The sequence below is a fragment of the Urocitellus parryii genome, chromosome 6 (assembly GCF_045843805.1).
Source record: "Urocitellus parryii isolate mUroPar1 chromosome 6, mUroPar1.hap1, whole genome shotgun sequence".
NCBI classification, from domain to species: domain Eukaryota; kingdom Metazoa; phylum Chordata; class Mammalia; order Rodentia; family Sciuridae; genus Urocitellus; species Urocitellus parryii.
In genome coordinates this window covers 16,899,095-16,919,502 of record NC_135536.1, presented here as the reverse complement: position 1 = coordinate 16,919,502, position 20,408 = coordinate 16,899,095, and the positions used below count along the sequence as shown (strand labels likewise).

Genomic DNA, 20,408 nt, shown 5'->3' with positions numbered 1-20,408 from the left:
TTTTTCATTTATTGAGCTACTCATCTACACAAATTCAATAACTACATCTCTGAACTGTTGGCTGTTGTTACATGTGTGGTCAATCTCTTCCCAATCAGAAGCACCAGCACCTTGCAGTGGAGCTCTTTATTGCTCCCACAAATAACAAGCAGATGCTCAAAGTAACATCACAAAGCAAGTAACGTGCTATTAAAAAAAAAAAAAAAAAAGTCACCTACCTAGGTCACCAGTAACTCTGAAAGATCCATTTGAAAAAATCCAGAAGAAAACTCCTCTGGCACTTCTGATCAAAATACCACCTTTATTTACTCTTCCTGCAATAAATACACCTCCCCTATTAAGGGTTTCTATGTAAACGTCACACTGTATCGTCAGATCGCTCCTGCAGAATGAAAATGTTGATTAGTAGGCTTAATCATGCCTTTCCTAATGCAGTACAAATATTCCATTTTACATCAAATGCTTCCAAACTTCTAAGTGAAGCAAAAAAATGACTTGCTACGTCTGAGTTTGTAGCTTGGATGGGCTTCAAGAATCTTCACTGATAATCATTTTAAGTGTTACAAAACTTAAGTTATTTCATAGCTTCTATTAATGGGTTACTGGACAATAATATTTACAATTCTTGAGCTCTTTGGGATCGTATTTCTTATTATGTCATTTGCTGGTAAACAGAACTATAGAACATTATGCTGGGCAAAATAAGCCAGATTCAGAAAGTCAAATGTTTTCTCTTAAATGCGGAAGTTAGGGAGAAATAGGAATTATAAAAAGGCAAGGTGGGGGATCTCATGAAAATGAGAGAGAAGATGGGAAAAAAGAGAAAGAGCAGAATGAAACTGACCAGACTAGGCCATGTGCATGTATGAGCATATCCCAATGAATTCCACTTTTCTATACAACTATAATGTACCAATTTAAAAATAAATTTAAAAGATCACATTTTTGTCAATAATAAAACAACTTGCCATTCTTATAATAGTGAAATAAGCAGTTTTTCTATGAATACTAAGTAACAATTTCTACAAAATCAAACAAAAGGTTTATTCAAATTTCTATCAGCAAAGAGAAGCAATGAGAGCAATGCTGGGAGCCTCTGGGAGGAACATAAGCTACTCTGTGGCCAATTTCCATATTTACACCTAAGAAGAATTAAAAGCTCCTAAAGAAAGATCTGAAATTCTTTCTCTGCAAAGATGGAAATCAACTCTGTTGCCTCTGCTGCCGGGCTTCTCAAACTTGAGCGGTGTTGGAAGACCAATTATGCTCAGCCCCTTGGCCCCACTGCCATAGCATCTGATTCACTAAGTGTGAGGTAGGCCCTCTGAATGTGAATGAATGTGCATGACTTCCCAGGGGAGGCTGTTGCTGGTCCGGGAATCCCACAGCAATCCCACTACCATTTTTACCCTACACAGCATCTGCTCATATAGAGGCAATTATACCCTGATTCCAGGCTCACTCTTTACCAAGAGTATATCAAAGACAGGGAAAGATGCATCCAGCCAAGGACTACCTGAGCTGTGACAATGAGCTCTCCTCCAGGTTTCTTTGTAAACACTCTCCTTTAGGAGCAATACAACCACTCCAAACCAACATAATCTCTGGAAAAAAATTATTTCCTACTCAGTGTCTAATTGCAAATGGAAAGGGGAAAAAAATTGCATGCAACCAAGAAAAAAAGCTAACAATACAAAGTAAGACTAGGAACACCAGGAAATCTATTTGGGAATGAGGGGGGTAGATCTAGAATTACCTGGTTTTTATATTCCTCAGAGTTTCTTAAGAGAATTTTGCACTGTGGAGTTTTACTACATAAAGGAAAATATTTTTAAAAGGAAGTGTGTACAATGGGAACACAATCAGGAAGACCCACGGTTAATTATCTGGAGTGCTTTACAGGAAGATCAGACGCTAAGTAACTCGAGCCCCATCTCATATATGCTGATACTAGAAGAAGCTTTCCTGCCATAGATTGTCACCAGCATGAAACCTCTGAGGATGGGCACTCTCATGTACATCCCCAACTTCTTTTCTGGCTTATGAGAAGTTTGCAAGTATAACAGATACTGTCAGTTTCATAAACTTATTCTATTTAGAGATGGAATGAGAGAAAATGAAACTTTTTTCTTTTTTTCCACATCATATTCTAGGATAAGTGATTCTTTCATCAGAACTTGCCAGCTACTTTTGTATATAATGAATGAAATAGAATAAAGGTGAAGTTTACTCTTCCACAGCCACAGTCTCTAGGTTGTGCTGAAGGGGGAAAAAATACCAATATATTAAGCAAGTTTGATCAAAGGAATGAATAGCTTACAAGCAAGGTAATTTTGTGATTGTCTTGAGATCCCAGTGACAGCTTACTAAAGACAGAAAAGTCTTAAGTAGCTTTAGAAGAGCCTCCCCTTTGTCAAATTGTTGTGCTGGTATTTAACAAAATCTGTAAGAGAAAGTTCTACTGAAAAACACAATTTAAGAACTGTCAGCACTGAGCACCTGAGAACTAGAACTGATTTACTAAAACAGCTCTACAAAAACACTAAACTCATCTCCCCTCCCACTCTCAGGGAGAAGACACTGATTACAGGAGGCTGTGAGGTGAAGGTAACAGAACTGAACAGAACCTCCAGGCCTGGGTCTGTCTTAGTAAATCTCATTCCAGGGCCTCAGGTCCTCAATTCATAAGGCAAGAGGATGACATCCCTGCCATAGGTAGTTGTGGGAAGTTCACTAAAGTGCCTGATATTGAGCAGTTTTCATTCCCTCCTTTCTTTAGTCAGTAGACACAGGACAGAAAGGAACATGGGATCAGCGTACATCTCCAAGCCCATCTGGCTGCCTCAAACAGAAGATGGAATATTGGGGAAAACACAATAAACAGAAGAGACAAATGACAAAGGATCTTGGAAGTCAGGAACAGAAGTATGGAGGTGATGTGAGAGCAGAGTTGTGAGGCAGAGTTGCTGTGCATTCCCAAGCGGTGGAGAAACCTGTTGAAAATAGGGGTTGAGAAGGATGGAAACAGTCCTTTCCTGATACAAATAACTGCTATTCATTAGTTCCTTTTCTTTCAGATTTTGTAACTCTTTCCCCATCTCCATACTCTCCTCCACCTATCTCTTCCCCACTGCCTTATCCACTATAATAGATCATAGCAAAGATTATTACCACTTGGTATTAAATCTTTAAATATATGAGATTTTTGTTGTTGTCATCATCTTTGGATAGTAAATCTCATCATTCTACTACAAGTGGCCTCTCAATTTTTCTGGAGACTCTCCCAGAAATGATAGGTTGAGTTTAGAGAGAGGTCTCTATAAGGAACAGTAGTACAAAGAAAAGTTAAAGGTTTCCTAAATAGCTTACTTCCAACCTGATGATCAAAACAATGCCTTTTACACTTAAACCCACTGTTATGCTCTAGATATGAGGTATCCCCAAAAAGCTCCTGTTAATACAGGAATATTCAGAGATAAGATGGTTGGATTATGAGGACTATAACCTAATCAGTCCATCCTAGTTTGGACGGACTGACTGGGTGGTAACTGAAGCTAGGTGGGGTGTGGCTGGAGGAGGTAAGTCCCCAGGGGTGTGCCTGGAAGGATACATCTTTCCTGTGACCCCTTCCCTTTCCACCCTCCCCAACTCCTCTGCTTCCTGACCTGCCATAAACGAAGCAGCTTTTTGCCCCTGGGCCCTTCCCCCATCAAGTATTATCTCACCATGGGCAGCTCTTGAGAATATGGAGTCAGCCACCTCTGGACTGTGTGTGACCTCTGAAACTGTGGGCCACGAATAAACTTTTCCTCCTCTTAGTTGTTCTTGTCAGGTGTTTTGATCCCAGCAACACAAAAGCTAACTAAAACACCCACCCACCTGTATCATAAGACCATAGTCACAAATGAGAAAGTAACAAACCCCAAGGACATGTTCAGAAAATCCAGTTAAAAGTTTCTACCTCAGAGACAATGTGATAAATAGTATGTTAAATAAGAGGAAAAGCCACCAAAGTTATCCTAAATTAGGGAAGAATTCTACCTACTTTCCACAGCGTTGTAAGATTCCAGGGACTAGATAACTAAAAGTTTCTTAGACTTACGTCAGAGCTTGGTTCTAGAATAGGGATTTATAACTTGGAGTGACACAATACAAATGGGATAAAGACTTTTTGTAGCATTCTGTCGATAAGCAACTCAAGAAATTTTCAGAGTCTTCTTTTCCCTGACCAGTTTCCAAGTTTCATAGCTTGGCATTACTATTTATTATCTTGAAACCTGGAATGCATGTGTTCATGTGCATACACATATGCATGCATATTTGTTTTTCCACAGAAGAATTTACTAGAAATAGGAAAAAAAAAACAGAAAAGAACCACCTAAAGCAGGTAATTAGACTTTCCACAAAGGCTAAGAAAGTGTAAGTATACTATTGATCCAGCAGGTGGCAACACCAGATCAACAAATCAACTCCAGCAAAACAAAACCACAAAGTCTATATAAGTAAATATTAATTACAATTGGGTCCAAATTTTCCACTTTTTATATTAAAACCAAATTTCTCCTGAAATAACCAGTATTAAATTGGGCTAATATGAAGGAGGAACATGAAGACACCAAAACAATTTGCTGATTAGTGGGTGCCATGATATTCAAAAATTATTACACATCTGTTGTGATCTTATGCAGGGAGGACTACTGAAAACTCTTTGACCTCCTCAATGTAGATCTGGCTGAAATGACCTTGTAATGCTCGGTCCATTCTGAAGCATCTCACATACCAATGGTAATCTCCTATAATGCTGATTGTGTTGGCAGCATCAGCCGTCCACGTGATAGGTCGCTGATTAAGAACTTGGCGCAGTGTGTAGTGATGCTCTCCTTTGTCTTCAATATTTGTATAGTACTCAAATACACCAGTCTGATCGGCAAAATTTGGAGGTTCACTAAAAAATGGATAATCTGTTCAAAACACAATAAATTCTGTTTAGTATCAAAACTTTATAGAATCTGATGGTACCTTTTGAAACACTGTTGAAAATTTCTAAAAAATAATGCAGATAACCAAAATTTGGCATTCAGATATAACAAAGAGATTGACTTTTACATCATTCAACTTTTACCCATTTTTATCTTATTCAAGTAGTTTAGCAGACTGCAGTACAGTGCAAAGGTCTTATTATGTCAGTTGGCTAAAGATCACACAGACAAGGTAACAAGGAGGGCTAGTGAGTGGTAGAAGTCTCCAAATGGTGGAACAAGCAGTCCTGAAGCCAACAAGAAGTTTAAATTCTCTTTAGTAATGCTAATACCCTCCCTCTTACTCTCACGTAGGTACAGAATTTTTAGAACAGATTACAGAGCCACCTGACTTTGTCTATGAGGCCAATAATCCTGTATAACACCACTTATTAGTTAACAAAATTTTGTTGCTTACTGAGTGATCTAGGAATATAATCACAATAACCATTTCTCTTACTATTTTTTTTCAAATGGTTCTCCTAATATACCTATAATCCGAAACTTTTCTGATGGTTTTAAGACAGATCTTCCCAAACACCAGCTATAATATACAACTCCCAGACACAACTAAAGGGTTTACGATGATGTGGAATACTCATCATCAAGAACAGCTAATTGCCCCCTGCAGCACTCAGTTCACAAGCACCATGAAAAGACAGGCATTCGTATGTCCTAACTGCCACACAAGAGACTAATGGTCAAGGGAGCAGAGGCAGAGTTAAAAATCTTAAGTTCCACTAAAAACAACTTAGAATTATAACTTTCATTCTGACAGTAACCTCTCTGGCACTGAAAAAATCCAGATAAGATTTGCCTTGCAGGAACATAGAACTTAGGTCTCCTTTCACCACACAGAGCTTGATAAATATGATTGTGATAGTCATTCCATGATGCATGTAGTTTAACAGACAGAAACTGACCTAGTCCTGCTAAAGACAGAGGCCAAGGAAATTTTTAGTGAAAAATACTTACCAACATTGAAATCATCCTTATAAGAGAGTGGGAAGGACTGGGATTTGGGAGGCAGTGGGTGGCTGCCTTTTCGGCCTGTGGTGAGAGTGGTGAGTGTAAACAGCTCATCCTCTTGCAGGTCCAAGGTGAAACGGCCACCACTGTCATCGAGCTGAAAAACATGTTGCTGGGTCAATGCCAGGGGCAATGGCTCATCTCTGGGACAAAACAGCTTTTTAAAAACCAAGTTTAAGGAAGAGCCCAATTCATTTCTGCTAGAACTTCCTAAACATGTGTGAAAGACACATTAATACCAAGGTCCTTGGGATCCTTTTTTCTCAAGTATTTTAGAAGACTTTATAATATTAATTATAATTTATAGAAAGAAAAATTAAAGCATTTTACTTCGTGGAGGGAAGAAGGATTAGATGATTCCCAAATCAATTCTATAGGCCTATTATTTTTCATCACACTATAAGCTTTTTATAGTGTGTGCATATTTAATACATGCAGTTAAGAGGCCTGTTTATTTCTTTTAGGATTTTACTAAGAGAGAAAAATCTATAAAATATTACTGTTGACTCAACTATTAATCCCAGAAAACCTTTAACAATTAAAAAAGAAAATTTATGCCCAATATATTCAAGTTTAAGTTCATGTCACATTTATGATCTTGACAACTTAATCTCTATATTTTTTCCCCTCACCTTCAAAATGAAGGGGAAAACTACATACTTCACAGAGATATTTTGAGGACTAAACCAGATGATGTTTATAAAGTACTTAGCTTAGTGTGTGACCAACAGCAAACACTCCCTATGTCATAGCTGTCCTGCATTAAATGCAGACCTCTGAAGACATTAGAATCCCTTGCACAATTAATGTAAGTATTAAATTTATGCCCATTTTATGAGACTTTGTAGAGTTTGGGGTTTTTTTTTTTCCTATTTGGAATTAAAGAAGTTTAAATATCTTTGCTTTAACAATAAACTGATGGTCAGATCTATAAAATATCTAATGCTATATTCTGGCTCAGAAATAATATTCTTTTTCCCCTGGGAAAAAAAATCAGGTTTGTTATGTTCTTTCTAGCAATTTGTTATACAGAAACTAGAGACTGTTCTGTTTTAGATTTTTTTATGTAATGAATGTTTCATCATTAATAGTGACAAGCTAATTATCAGAACATTAAGAATGATCAGAAAGAGTAGCAAGATTTGTGTCAATTAGGTGAAGTAATGTGCTTGCTTGAGCCAATTCACTTGTTGAAACCTTTCCTAAGAAACCTCCATGCTAGGTACTGAGGCAGGCCCCTGGGCTGAAGCGAAGTAAAGCAGTCTCCCAATCCTCGGGCATCTACTGTAATGGGGAAACTGTTAAACTGGGCAGCATACAGGCCAAATGGCTATTCACTAAGACTGGTAGAGAAAAGTTTCAGGGGAAGTGACACTTGAGCTGAGTCTTGAAAGATGACAAAGATCTGAAGAGAATCCATTCCAGAAGAAGAAAAGAACAGGTGCAAAGCACAGAGGTAGGTAAATGGATGTGCCATGCTCTGAAAAATGGAAGAGGTCTCATCTGTGAAGAGAGGCCAGTTTAACAGGACAAGCATCTAGAAAGCAGTCTTCCACCTCATGAGCAGGTACGAGGGTCATGCACTATGCTAAGGGATATGAACTGACAAAAAGAAAGTGCTGGGGCATTCTAAACACAGTGCTGCCAAAAACCAGACCTGCACTGCAAACACAGCACACGGGCGCAGGTGATGGCTGGTGAGAGTCATACTGGAGGATGGGAAAACAGGAGGTAGTTTCTGAAATCCAGGAGAGTGATAATGAGGAGCTGAAACAGGAAGCAGCAGAAGTAGAGAATAAGAAATGAGGAGTAAAAACACGTGGATAAGAGAATGGTCCACAGCTGATCACCAGTGGGATACAGAGGGTGAGTGGGAAAGACAGCCCCATGTGAGACTTGAATTTCTTACTGGGGCAGCCAGGTGGGTAATGGCACCAGCCACCAAATCAAACCAGTACCTAAGAACAAAACAGTCCCATAAATATACAAAATTTCTATAATACTTTAGAGGATTTCTATTTTAAAAATCAGGATGCAAATATATCTCCATTATGCTTCAGCTATAAAATCAATGATCAATTAAAAACTCTTTTTCATCAACTTTCTGTTCCCTTTTACTGCTTTACTGTTGCAATACCCAAAATATAGGAATTTATTTTAAAACTACCCATAGAGAATCCAGTTGTTTAAAAAGAGTTCTCTCCAACGGTTTTGCAAGTTTGGTATACCACACTTGTAGCTCTGGTATGTCACTCTGGGGAGAAAACACAAGAAAGCATGGTTCAGTGATCCATCCCATACTCTGGGAGAATTTCCAAATCAGCACCAGTAAGAACAGAGCAATGATGTTGTACACTGTTTCTCTCTATCAAAAGAATTATCTCAAATTCTAAACAATAATGTTTTGTTTTGTTTTTTGTTTTTTTTAAGAGAGAGAGAGAGAATTTTTTTAATATTTATTTTTTAGTTTTCGGTGGACACAGCATCTTTATTTTATTTTTATGTGGTGCTGAGGATCGAGCCCAGCGCCCCGTGCATGCCAGGTGAGCGCACTAACGCTTGAGCCACATCCCCAGCCCCAACAATAATGTTTTTAAAAACAGGAAAACATTGTTTACACAAATACTTTATTTCCTTAAACACTAAAGAATTTTGGTCAATGTTTTAAAAGATTTTAGTGCCTTTGCTTAAAAAATGCTCATTATTTTACCTGTGTAAAAATCTCAAAGAGAGTACTGCATTTTCTCAATTCAAATCTAATAAGAGGTAGAAATAGCAAAAATCTGGTTTCTTATTTGTTTGGTTTTGTTTATTTGTATTTAATATACTCAATGCTTAAACGTTTCTCAGACCATACAATCACTCTCAGATCACCAAGAACAATTTTCTTTCTTTTTTTTTTTTAAAGAGAGTGAGAGAGAGAGAGAGGGGGACAGAGAAAGAGAGAGAATTTTAACATTTATTTATTTTTTCTTAGTTCTCGGCGGACACAACATCTTTGTTGGTATGTGGTGCTGAGGATTGAACCTGGGCCGCACGCACGCTAGGCGAGTGCGCTACCGCTTGAGCCACATCCCCAACCCCAAGAACAATTTTCTTGAAAGTGACTTCTGTTAAGTGTTCCTCAAAACCAAAGAAAGCTTTACCTCCTATTGGCTTCTGTCCTGTCTGATTAAAAGGAGTCAGGAGAAAGAAGATACCAGAGCAGTTATATATTTATATGAAAACTGTTAGTAGTTCATAATGTAAGACTTCACTAAAGAACTGCTGGTCTGTGATAGAATATATCCATTCTCAAATCAAAATCAAAGTGAAAGTCACATTTATGTACTTACAAAAGATCCCTTAAGAGTAAAGGTAGCCAATTGATGTGACACATTATAATATGGAAGAAATGGCCGTATACATGTAGAATGTTTATGACTCTGAGGGAATAAAAAAAATGTAAGTTATCCAAATGATATACAAGCTATTTGAGGTAGAGTTATTTACTGCCCCGAGATTTAAAAAAAATAGCATACACAATTTATTTCATACTTTAAAATATTTTTTCTATTGTAACCTTAATTAATGTGCATTATGTGTATACAATCAAAGCAAATATCAATGAGATTTCAACTAAATCAAACTCTAAATTCATAGCTAAATTCCAGAGACTAAAATTGGTTTTTTTGTTATAAATATTTTCCAAATAAAATACACCAAATAAAAATCAAAAGTTTGGATGTTTTTACTAAAAAGACATCACATATAAATACAAAGTAAAATCAGCTAAATATATATGACACACAGTTCTCACACTGCTGTCCTCATGTACTAAAGAGTTACTACTATGAATTGGGATCAAAAATGTACAATACACAATTCCTGCTTTAGAGAATTCAACAATTATAACGCATTTACAGTACCAGAGTCTGTCCCAGCCTTTGTAGATAATTAAAAAAATTACAACTATAATTAGACATTGTAATACCTACGCTCAGTAATTGATATATGAAAAGAGAGAAAATCAGTACAACTACTGGAGAAATGAACAACACTATCAGGTAACTTCCAGATTAACATCTATAGACCACTCCATCCAGCAAAAGCAGAATGGATATTCTGTTCAAGTGTACAAAGAACACTGACCAAGGTATACTATATTCCTACCTACAAAAGAAGTCTCAATATATTTAAAAATATTTAAGTCACACAAAGTACATTTTGTGACCATAGCAGAATTAAATCACAAATAAACAAGAAAAAAACCCTCTGGAAAATTCTAAAATATTTAAAAATTAATTACAAAATTCTACAAGGGCCAAATAAAAAATAAAAATACTCAAAATGAAAACTTTCTAAATCTGACTAAAAATTAGTTTACTTATCTAAGAACTTCAACAAACTCCAAGAGTAAATACAAAGAGATCCACACACAGATGCATCTTAGGAAAACTTTGACTGCTGAAAGTCAAAGAAAAAAAAATCTTAGAAGCAGCAAGAAAAAAATGGCTCCATTTACAAGGGAAGCTCAATAAGATTAACGGTTACCATTGATACAGTGAAGGACATGTTCAAAGTGCTCAAGGACAAATAAAGTGTCAACCAAGAATCCTATATCCACCAAAACTATCTCCCCCACAAAAAATATAAAGGCAAAATAATGACATTCTCAAGTAAGCAAAAATTGACAGACTGATGCAAGCAGATGCAGCCTTTACAAAACTCGACAAGAAATGCTTCAAGCTGAAAGCAAGGGACTCCAAAACAGTATTTCAAATCCACAAACAAATGTACTAGTAATCACGATTATTTTAAAGACAGTAAAAATGCATATTACCTATCCTTTCTTCTCATAACTGATTTTAAAGTTGCTTTATGAGACAATATATATAATTTTATTGGTGGGATTGCAATAAAAAGAAATGTTTAATTGCCACTAACAACACAAAGGAGCCAGTGGACTAAAAGCTAGAATGACACCAGATGGCAACTCAAACACACAGAAACAGATGAAAAGAACCCAAATAATAAATTAAAAACTAAATATAGCAAAAGCCATAAACATATGCTTGTTCACCTTTCTTCTCTTAGTTTATTAAAAATATGAAGTAAAATTTATAATGTCTTCCCAAGTTTCTAACACATAAGTAATGATACAATAAAAATCAAGCAAAGGGGGCTGGGGATGTGGCTCAAGAGGTAGCACGCTCGCCTGGGATGCGTGTGACCCGGGTTCGATCCTCAGCACCACATACAAACAAAGATGTTGTGTCCACCAATAACTAAAAAATAAATATTAAAACAAACAAACAAACAAACAAAAATATTAAAAAAAATCAAGCAAAGGAGGAGGGAAGAGAACAACCTATGAATAATATTTCTTTATCTCACTGGATCAATTAGTTTAAATCTGAAGTGATTCTGATAAGTTAAGATGTATATAGTACACTAGAACCATCACTAAATAAATAACACAAAAATATAGTGAAAAAAATCATTAAAGGAATTTAAATGTTACATCCAAAAATATTCATTTGATACAAATATGTTTGTGTGCGTGCGTGTGTGTGTGTGTGTGTGTGCATGTGTTTAGTAAAGGAGAAATCAAGGAACCAAAAATGAGATATATAGAATGCAAACACTAAGAATGTGATGTAAATCCAACTGTACATCAACATTAACATTAAATGTGAATGGCCAACACAATCCAATGGAAAGTCCAGAAAAGATAGAAAAAAAGAGAGATCCAAGTATGTTCTGTTGAAAGGAGACAAACTTTGGATTCAAAGAAACAAGTAGATTGAAAATAAAAAGAGGGGGAAACTATATTAACAAACTACAAGAAAGCCAAAATGATAACAGCTAGAATGATAGCAGACAAAACAGATTGTTTAAAAAAAGAAAACTGTAACTAGGGATAGAGTATGACAGAAAGGTCAATACATTGGATAAATGGAGCAATTAGAAACATACTTGCACCTAAGAAGAAAGTCTCCAAATAACATGAAATAATAACTGACAGACAGGGGAAGGAAGACAGACAATACAACAACTACAGTTGAAGATTTCAATTAGTAACTATTAATAACAGAGCAGGTAAAATAGAAGAATTAAATAATATCATAAACTAACCAGACCTATGAAATGTCTACATAGAACTCCACACAAGACTGAACATACACGCTTCCCAAGTCTACATTCTTCAGGATACACCAAATGACAGGCAATGAAACAAGAAATAAGTATATTTATTCTTCAACCACAATAAAATGAAATGAAAAATCAATAATAAAAAAAAAACTGGCAAAACTCACAGAAATGTGAAAATGAAACAATACCTTCCTAAAGAACCAATGGGCTGAGGAAGAAATCACAAGGAAAATTAGAAAAAATACTTTGAAATGAGTAAAATGTAAATAGACCATAAAACTTCAGAATACACTAATATAATAAGAATATACTAAAGTACTGCTTATAGAGAAACTAATAATTACAAATGCCTATATTAAAAAAAAAACTCAAAGCATTAACCTTCCTTCCACCTCAAGAAATACAAAATTTTTTAACTCACTATAACTCAGTTTAAATCAGAAGTCATTAAACAGTATGCCATGGTTTGGATGTGAGGTGCCCTCCAAAAGACAATGCAAGAAGGTTCAGAGAAGAAATGATTGGGTTACAGAAGCCAGAACCCGATCAGTGAACTAATCTCCTGATGAGATTAACTGAATGGTAACTGGAGGCATCGGGAATGGCTAGAGGAGGTGGGCAGTGGGTGTGTGGCTTTGGGGTATATATTTGTATCTCTCTCTACCTTCTGATCTTCTTGTGAGCTGCTTCTTTCTGCCACACTCTTCTGCCATGTTGTTCTGCCTCACCTCCAGCCTGGAGGAATGGAGCCTGCCATCTGTGGATTGGAGACCTCTGAAACTGTGAGCCCTCAAATAAACTTTTCCTCCTCTACAGTTGTTCTGGTCAGGTCCTTTTGTCACAGAAACAAACAAACAAAAAAAAAAACTAAAACTCAGTGTTTAAACTCTTTCCTGTGAACAAGCCAAATCCATAGGAAACTGAAGGGAAGAAATATTAAACACTAGAGTACAAATTACTGAAATAAGGAAAACAACAGAGAAAAATCAATAAAAGCAAAAGTTGTTTCTTTGAAAAGAAGAACAAAATTAAACCCTTCAGAGAAAAATCAATAAAAGCAAAAATTGTTTCTTGGAAAATAAAGAACAACAACATTAAACTTTTAGGTAGACTAAGCAAGAAGAAAGGGAGAAGACTCAGGTTAGTGAGACCAGGAATGGAAAAGAGAATTTTTATTTTTACCAACCACACTAAAATTTTAAAAAGGGAATATTATGCACAATTACTTGCAAGTAAATTAAGTAACATAGATTAAAGAGACAAATATAAAAACAAAATATATCTAATCTACTGAAGAAATAATATAAGATCTGGAAAGACCATAACAAGAAAAAGAGACTGAAATGATAAACTAAAACTTTTGTGAAAGAAAGTCCCAGGGCCAGATGCACTACTGAGGGTTCCTTTGAAACACTTAAATAATTAATAGCAATCCTTCACAAATTCTTCAAAACAGAACATTTTACACTTCATCCTATGAGGTCAGTATTATCCTGATACCAAAACCAAAGACATCATAATAAAACTGTGAGCCAATCTCAATTATGAATAGAGACACAAAGTCCTCAATGAAATACTAACAAACCAAATCAAGCAACAAATATAAAAAGAGTTATACATAATGACAAAATAGAATTTGTCTGAGGAATGTATGGGTGGTGCCACATTCAAAAATCAGTCAAAATAACATAACATACTATGAGAATAAGGGCAAAAATGACATGATTGTCCCAAAAGCCACAGACAGCATAACAGAGACAATTAGACAAGCAAAAGAAATAAAAGGCAAATTAGATTAGAAAGGAAGAAGTAAAACTCTCTTCATTTACAGGCAGCATACTCAGAAAATCCTCTAGTAACCTACTTGAAAATTTTTAGAACTGGAGATCCAACATGGCGGCGGGCGCAGAGAGATCAAGTCTCTGACCTCTTCAGCTGCGCGGGCATAGGGAGTTGTAAACTGTCTACATGCTGTTTGCTCAGGATCACGAGGCAATGCTGAGCTGATGTGGATCTGGGGTGAACAGTCTGGGCCTCTCAGAACACACACCCAGCCCAGATCGGCTGTATTCAAGCTCATGTTCGCCTGCTTCTCGAAGCCAAACCGCTGTGAATCAGCAGTAACTATCCCTTGCTGAAAGCAAGAAGATCCTGGAACAACGTATTTCAAACACTGAAAGACAATGGATGCCAACCAAGAATTTTGTATCCAGCAAAATTAAGCTTCAGGTACGTCAATGAAATAAAAATCTTTCATGATAAACAAAAGCTAAAAGAATTTGCAGCCAGAAAACCAGCACTGCAAAGCATCTTGAGCAAAATAATACACGAGGAAGAAATGATAAACAATACCAAAAACCATCAGTGGGAAGTGCCTCAGTAAAGACAAAGGGCAGGGGGAAAGCTAATCATGGAGAAACAAACTAAATTTTTAAAAAAAGATAAATAATCAAAGATGGCAGGAAGTACAAACTATATATCAATAGTAACTTTAAACGTTAATGGCTTAAACTCTCCAATAAAGCGACATAGGCTGGTAACATGAATTATAAAAAACAAATCCAACAATATGCTGCCTCCAGGAGACACATCTGATTGGAAAAGACATACACAGGCTGAAGGTGAAAGGTTGGGAAAAAATATACCACGCACACGGTCCTCGTAAGCAAGCAGGGGTGGCCATCCTCATATCGAATAAAATCGACTTCAAGACTGAGTTAATCAAAAGGGATAAAGAAGGACATTATATACTGTTAAAAGGAACCATTCATCAACAAGACATAACAATTATCAATATTTATGCACCAAACAATGGTGCTGCGATGTTCATAAAACAAATTCTCCTCAAGTTCAAGAATCAAATAGACCACAACACAATAATTATGGGTGACTTCAACACACCTCTCTCACCATTGGACAGATCCTCTAAACAAACGTTGAATAAAGAAACTACAGAACTCAATATCACAATCAATAACCTAGACTTAATTGGACTTAATTATCAACCATCATCAAGTGGATATACTTTTTTCTCAGCAGCACATGGATCCTTCTCAAAAACAGACCATATATTATGCCATAGGGCAACCCTCAGTAAATATAAAGGGGTGGAGATAATACCATGCAGTTTATCTGATCATAATGGAATGAAACTGGAAATCAATGATAAAAGAAGAAAGGAAAAATCCCACATCACATGGAAAATGAACAATATGTTACTAAATGATCAATGTGTTACAGAAGACATAAAGGAGGAAATCAAAAAATTCTTAGAGATAAATGAAAATACAGACACAACATATCAGAATCTATGGGACACAATGAAAGCAGTTTTAAGAGGGAAATTCATCACCTGGAGGTCATTCCTCAAAAAAAGAAAAAACCAACAAATAAATGAGCTCACACTTCATCTCAAAGCCCTAGAAAAGGAAGAGCAAAACAACAGCAAATGTAGCAGAAGGCAAGAAATAATTAAAATCAGAGTGGAAATCAATGAAATTGAAACAAAAGAAACTATTGAAAAAATTAACAAACTAAAAGTTGGTTCTTCGAAAAAATAAATAAGATCGACAGACCTTTAGCCATGCTAACGAAGAGAAGAAGAGAGAGAACTCAAATTACTAACATACAGGATGAAAAAGGTAATATCACAACAGATGCTATAGAAATACAGAAGATAATTAGAAATTATTTTGAAAACCTATATTCCAATAAAATAGAAGATAATGAAGACATCGATAAATTTCTTAAGTCATATGATTTGCCCAGACTGAGTCAGGAGGATACACACAATTTGAACAGACCAATATCAATGGATGAAATAGAAGAAGCAATCAAAAGACTATCAACCAAGAAAAGCCCAGGACCTGATGGGTATACAGCAGAGTTTTACAAAACCTTTAAAGAAGAATTAATACCAATACTTTTCAAGTTATTTCAGGAAATAGAAAAAGAGGGAACTCTTCCAAATTCATTCTATGAGGCCAACATCACCCTGATTCCGAAACCAGACAAAGACACCTCAAAGAAAGAAAACTACAGACCAATATCTCTGATGAACCTAGATGCAAAAATCCTCAATAAAATTCTGGCGAATTGGATACAAAGGCACATGAAAAAAATTGTGCACCGTGATCAAGTGGGATTCATCCCTGGGATGCAAGGATGGTTCAATATACGGAAATCAATAAATGTTATTCACCACATCAATAGACTTAAAGACAAGAACCATATGATCATCTTGATAGACGCAGAAAAAGCATTCCACAAAGTACAGCATCCCTTTATGTTCAAAACATTAGAAAAACTAGGGATAACAGGAACTTACCTCGACATTGTAAAAGCTATCTATGCTAAGCCTCAGGCTAGCATCATTCTGAATGGAGAAAAATTGAAGGCATTCCCTCTAAAATCTGGAACAAGACAGGGATGCCCTCTATCACCACTTCTATTCAACATAGTTCTCGAAACACTGGCCAGAGCAATTAGACAGATGAAAGAAATTAAAGGCATAAAAATAGGAAAAGAAGAACTTAAATTATCACTATTTGCGGTTGACATGATTCTATACCTAGAAGACCCAAAAGGGTCTACAAAAAAAACTACTAGAACTAATAAATGAATTCAGCAAAGTGGCAGGATATAAAATCAACACACATAAATCAAAGGTATTTCTGTATATCAGCGACAAAACTTCTGAAACGGAAATGAGGAAAAACATTCCATTCACAATATCCTCAAAAAAAATAAAATACTTGGGAATCAACCTAACAAAAGAGGTGAAAGACTTATACAATGAAAACTACAGAACCCTAAAGAGAGAAGTAGAAGAAGATCTTAGAAGATGGAAAAATATACCCTGTTCATGGATAGGCAGAACTAACATCATCAAAATGGCAATATTACCAAAAGTTCTCTATAGGTTTAATGCAATGCCAATCAAAATCCCAACAGCATTTCTTGTAGAAATAGATAAAGCAATCATGAAATTCATATGGAAAAATAAAAGACCCAGAATAGCAAAAGCAATTCTAAGCAGGAAGTGTGAATCAGGCGGTATAGCGATTCCAGATATCAAACTATATTACAGAGCAATAGTAACAAAAACAGCATGGTACTGGTACCAAAACAGGCAGGTGGACCAACGAATGGTACAGAATAGAGGACACAGAGACTAATCCACAAAGTTACAACTATCTTATATTTGATAAAGGGTCTAAAAGCATGCAATGGAGGAAGGATAGCATCTTCAACAAATGGTGTTGGGAAAACTGGAAATCCATATGCAACAAAATGAAACTGAATCCCCTCCTCTCACCATGCACAAAAGTTAACTCAAAGTGGATCAAGGAGCTTGATATCAAATCAGAGACTCTGCATCTGATAGAAGAAAAAGTTGGCTCCGATCTACATATTGTGGGGTCAGGCTCCAAATTCCTTAATAGGATACCCATAGCACAACAGTTAATAACAAGAATAAACAAATGGGACTTACTTAAACTAAAAAGTTTTTTCTCAGCAAGAGAAACAATAAGAGAGGTAAATAGGGAGCCTACATCCTGGGAACAAATTTTTACCCCTCACACTTCAGATAGAGCCCTAATATCCAGAGTATACAAAGAACTCAAAAAATTAGACAATAAGATAACAAATAACCCAATCAACAAATGGGCCAAAGACCTGAACAGACACTTCTCAGAGGAGGACATACAATCAATCAACAAGTACATGAAAAAATGCTCACCATCTCTAGCAGTCAGAGAAATGCAAATCAAAACCACCCTAAGATACCATCTCACTCCAGTAAGATTGGCAGCCATTATGAAGTCAAACAACAACAAGTGCTGGCGAGGATGTAGGGAAAAGGGTACACTTGTTCATTGTTGGTGGGACTGCAAATTGGTGCGGCTAATTTGGAAAGCAGTATGGAGATTCCTGGGGAAGCTGGGAATGGAACCACCATTTGACCCAGCTATTGCCCTTCTCGGACTATTGCCTGAAGACCTTAAAAGAGTGTACTACAGGGATACTGCCACATCGATGTTCATAGCAGCACAATTCACAATAGCTAGACTGTGGAACCAACCCAGATGCCCTTCAATAGATGAATGGATAAAAAAAATGTGGCATTTATATACCATGGAGTATTACGCGGCACTAAAAAATAACAAAATCATGGAATTTGCAGGGAAATGGATGGCTCTAGAGCAGATTATGCTTAGTGAAGCTAGCCAATCCCTAAAAAACAAATACCAAATGTCTTCTTTGATATAATGAGAGCAACTAAGAACAGAGCAGGGAGGAAGAGCAGGAGGAAAAGATTAACATTAAACAGAGACATGAGGTCAGAGGGAAAGGGAGAGAAAAGGGAAATTGCATGGAAATGGAGGGAGACCCTCATTGCTATACAAAATTATATATAAGAGATTGTGAGGGGAATGGGAAAATATACAAGGAGAGAAATGAATTACAGTAGATGAGGTAGAGAGAGAAGATGGGAGGGAAGGGAAGGGGGGATAGTAGAGGATAGGAAAGGTAGCAGAATACAACAGTTACTAATAGGGCATTATGTAAAATTGTGGATGTGTAACCGATGTGATTCTGCAATCTCTATTTGGGGTAAAAATGGGAGTTCATAACCCACTTGAATCTAATGTATGAAATATGATATGTCAAGAGCTTTGTAATGTTTTGAACAACCAATTAAAAAAAAGAAAATTTTTAGAACTAATAAATGAGTACAGCAAACCTGTGGAACACAAGACTAATATTTAAAAATCAATTATGTTTCCCTATACACTAGCAATGAAAAATCTGAAAATGAAATTAAGACAATTTATTTGTAGTAGTATAAAAAATACTCAGGAATGACAACTTTAACCAAAAAAAAGCTTAAGATGTATACACTGAAGCTACAACACATCCTAGAAATTAGATAAGACATAATGAATAGAAAGACCTTCATGGACTACCATGTCACAATGGCAAAACTCCCCAAGTTAATCTACAGATGAAGCAAAATCCCCAACAAAAGTCTAGGTAGCCTCAAATTGACAAGCTGATCCTAAAATTCACTTTGAAATGCAAGGGAGCTAGAATAGCCAGACAATCTTGAAAGAGAACAAAGTTGGGGAACTCATTCTTCCTGATTCTAAAACTTACCAAAGAACTACAGTAATTAAGAAGTACGGTGCCCACCCAAGGATAGATATAGGAAAATGAAATATCATTGAGATTCCAGAAATAAACTCTCAAATTTATGGTCAACTGGTTTTCAACAAGGGTGCCAAAGACAGACAACTCAAAACATGAACAACAGTCTTTTTAACAAATGGTATTGGGACAACTGGATGTGCATAGACAAAACAAAAATGAAATTAGATAAATATGTAAAATGCCACATTAAGAAATAAAATGGATCAAAGACCTAAATGTAATATTTCAAAACTAGAACAATCTTATAACATGGATGTAAATATTGCATATTCATAACCTTGGATTATGCACTGATTTCTTAGCTATGCCACCAAAAGCAAAAGAAACAAAAGGAAAAATTGGATTTCACTTCAATTTAAAATATTTTTTCTTCAAAAGTCAACATTTAGAAAGGGAAAGACAACTTACAGAATGGGAGAAAATATTTGCATATTATGCACCTGTTAAGGGACATCTAGAAACAGAACTCCTACAGCTAAAGAATAAAATCACAGATACCCAAATTAAAAATGGGCAATGGGCTTTAAATAGACATTTCTCCAAAGATATACAAAAGCCAACAGGCACATGAAAATATATCCAACATCATTAGTCACAAAGAAAATACGAATCAAACGCAATAACATATCACTGCCTAGCCACTAGGATGGATATTACCAAAAAGATGGACAATGACGATTCATGAAGATACGGAAAAATCCTATGGCTCATATACCAGCTGGTGGCAATGTAAAACGGTGTGTTGACATTGGAAAATAATCTGGTAGTTTCTTAGAATGTTAAACAGAGTATCATTCAACCTAGCAATTCCAGTCCTTTATATACACACAAGAAAACTAAAACATGTGTCCACAGAAAAACTTCTATACAAATGTTAATTGCAGCATTCTTCATAATAGGCATAATGGAGTTCAGGAAAAGTTACGCCAAAATATTTCTTTTATTGGTGCATTATAATTATACACAATAGTGAGGTTCATTAAGGCATATTCATACATGCATAAAACATAA

General features: G+C 36.0%; 1 protein-coding gene across 4 annotated transcripts in view; it reads right to left on the bottom strand.

The window, feature by feature from the left end:
• The window catches only part of Galc (galactosylceramidase), a 76,376-nt gene that overhangs the window by 3,637 nt on the left and 52,331 nt on the right, over positions 1 to 20,408 (bottom strand). The window contains exons 11-16 of one of the 4 annotated variants that reach the window (XM_077799465.1): positions 9,383 to 9,472; positions 8,215 to 8,301; positions 7,705 to 7,785; positions 5,994 to 6,144; positions 4,781 to 4,961; positions 219 to 382 (exon numbers count right to left, since the gene is read on the bottom strand). In XM_077799465.1, the coding sequence (XP_077655591.1) occupies positions 219 to 382; positions 4,781 to 4,961; positions 5,994 to 6,144; positions 7,705 to 7,785; positions 8,215 to 8,301; positions 9,383 to 9,472 (754 nt within the window). The remainder of the gene's footprint in view (positions 1 to 218; positions 383 to 4,780; positions 4,962 to 5,993; positions 6,145 to 7,704; positions 7,786 to 8,214; positions 8,302 to 9,382; positions 9,473 to 20,408) is intronic. The other 3 variants (XM_026401797.2, XM_077799466.1, XM_026401809.2) reach the window with 3 other exon arrangements.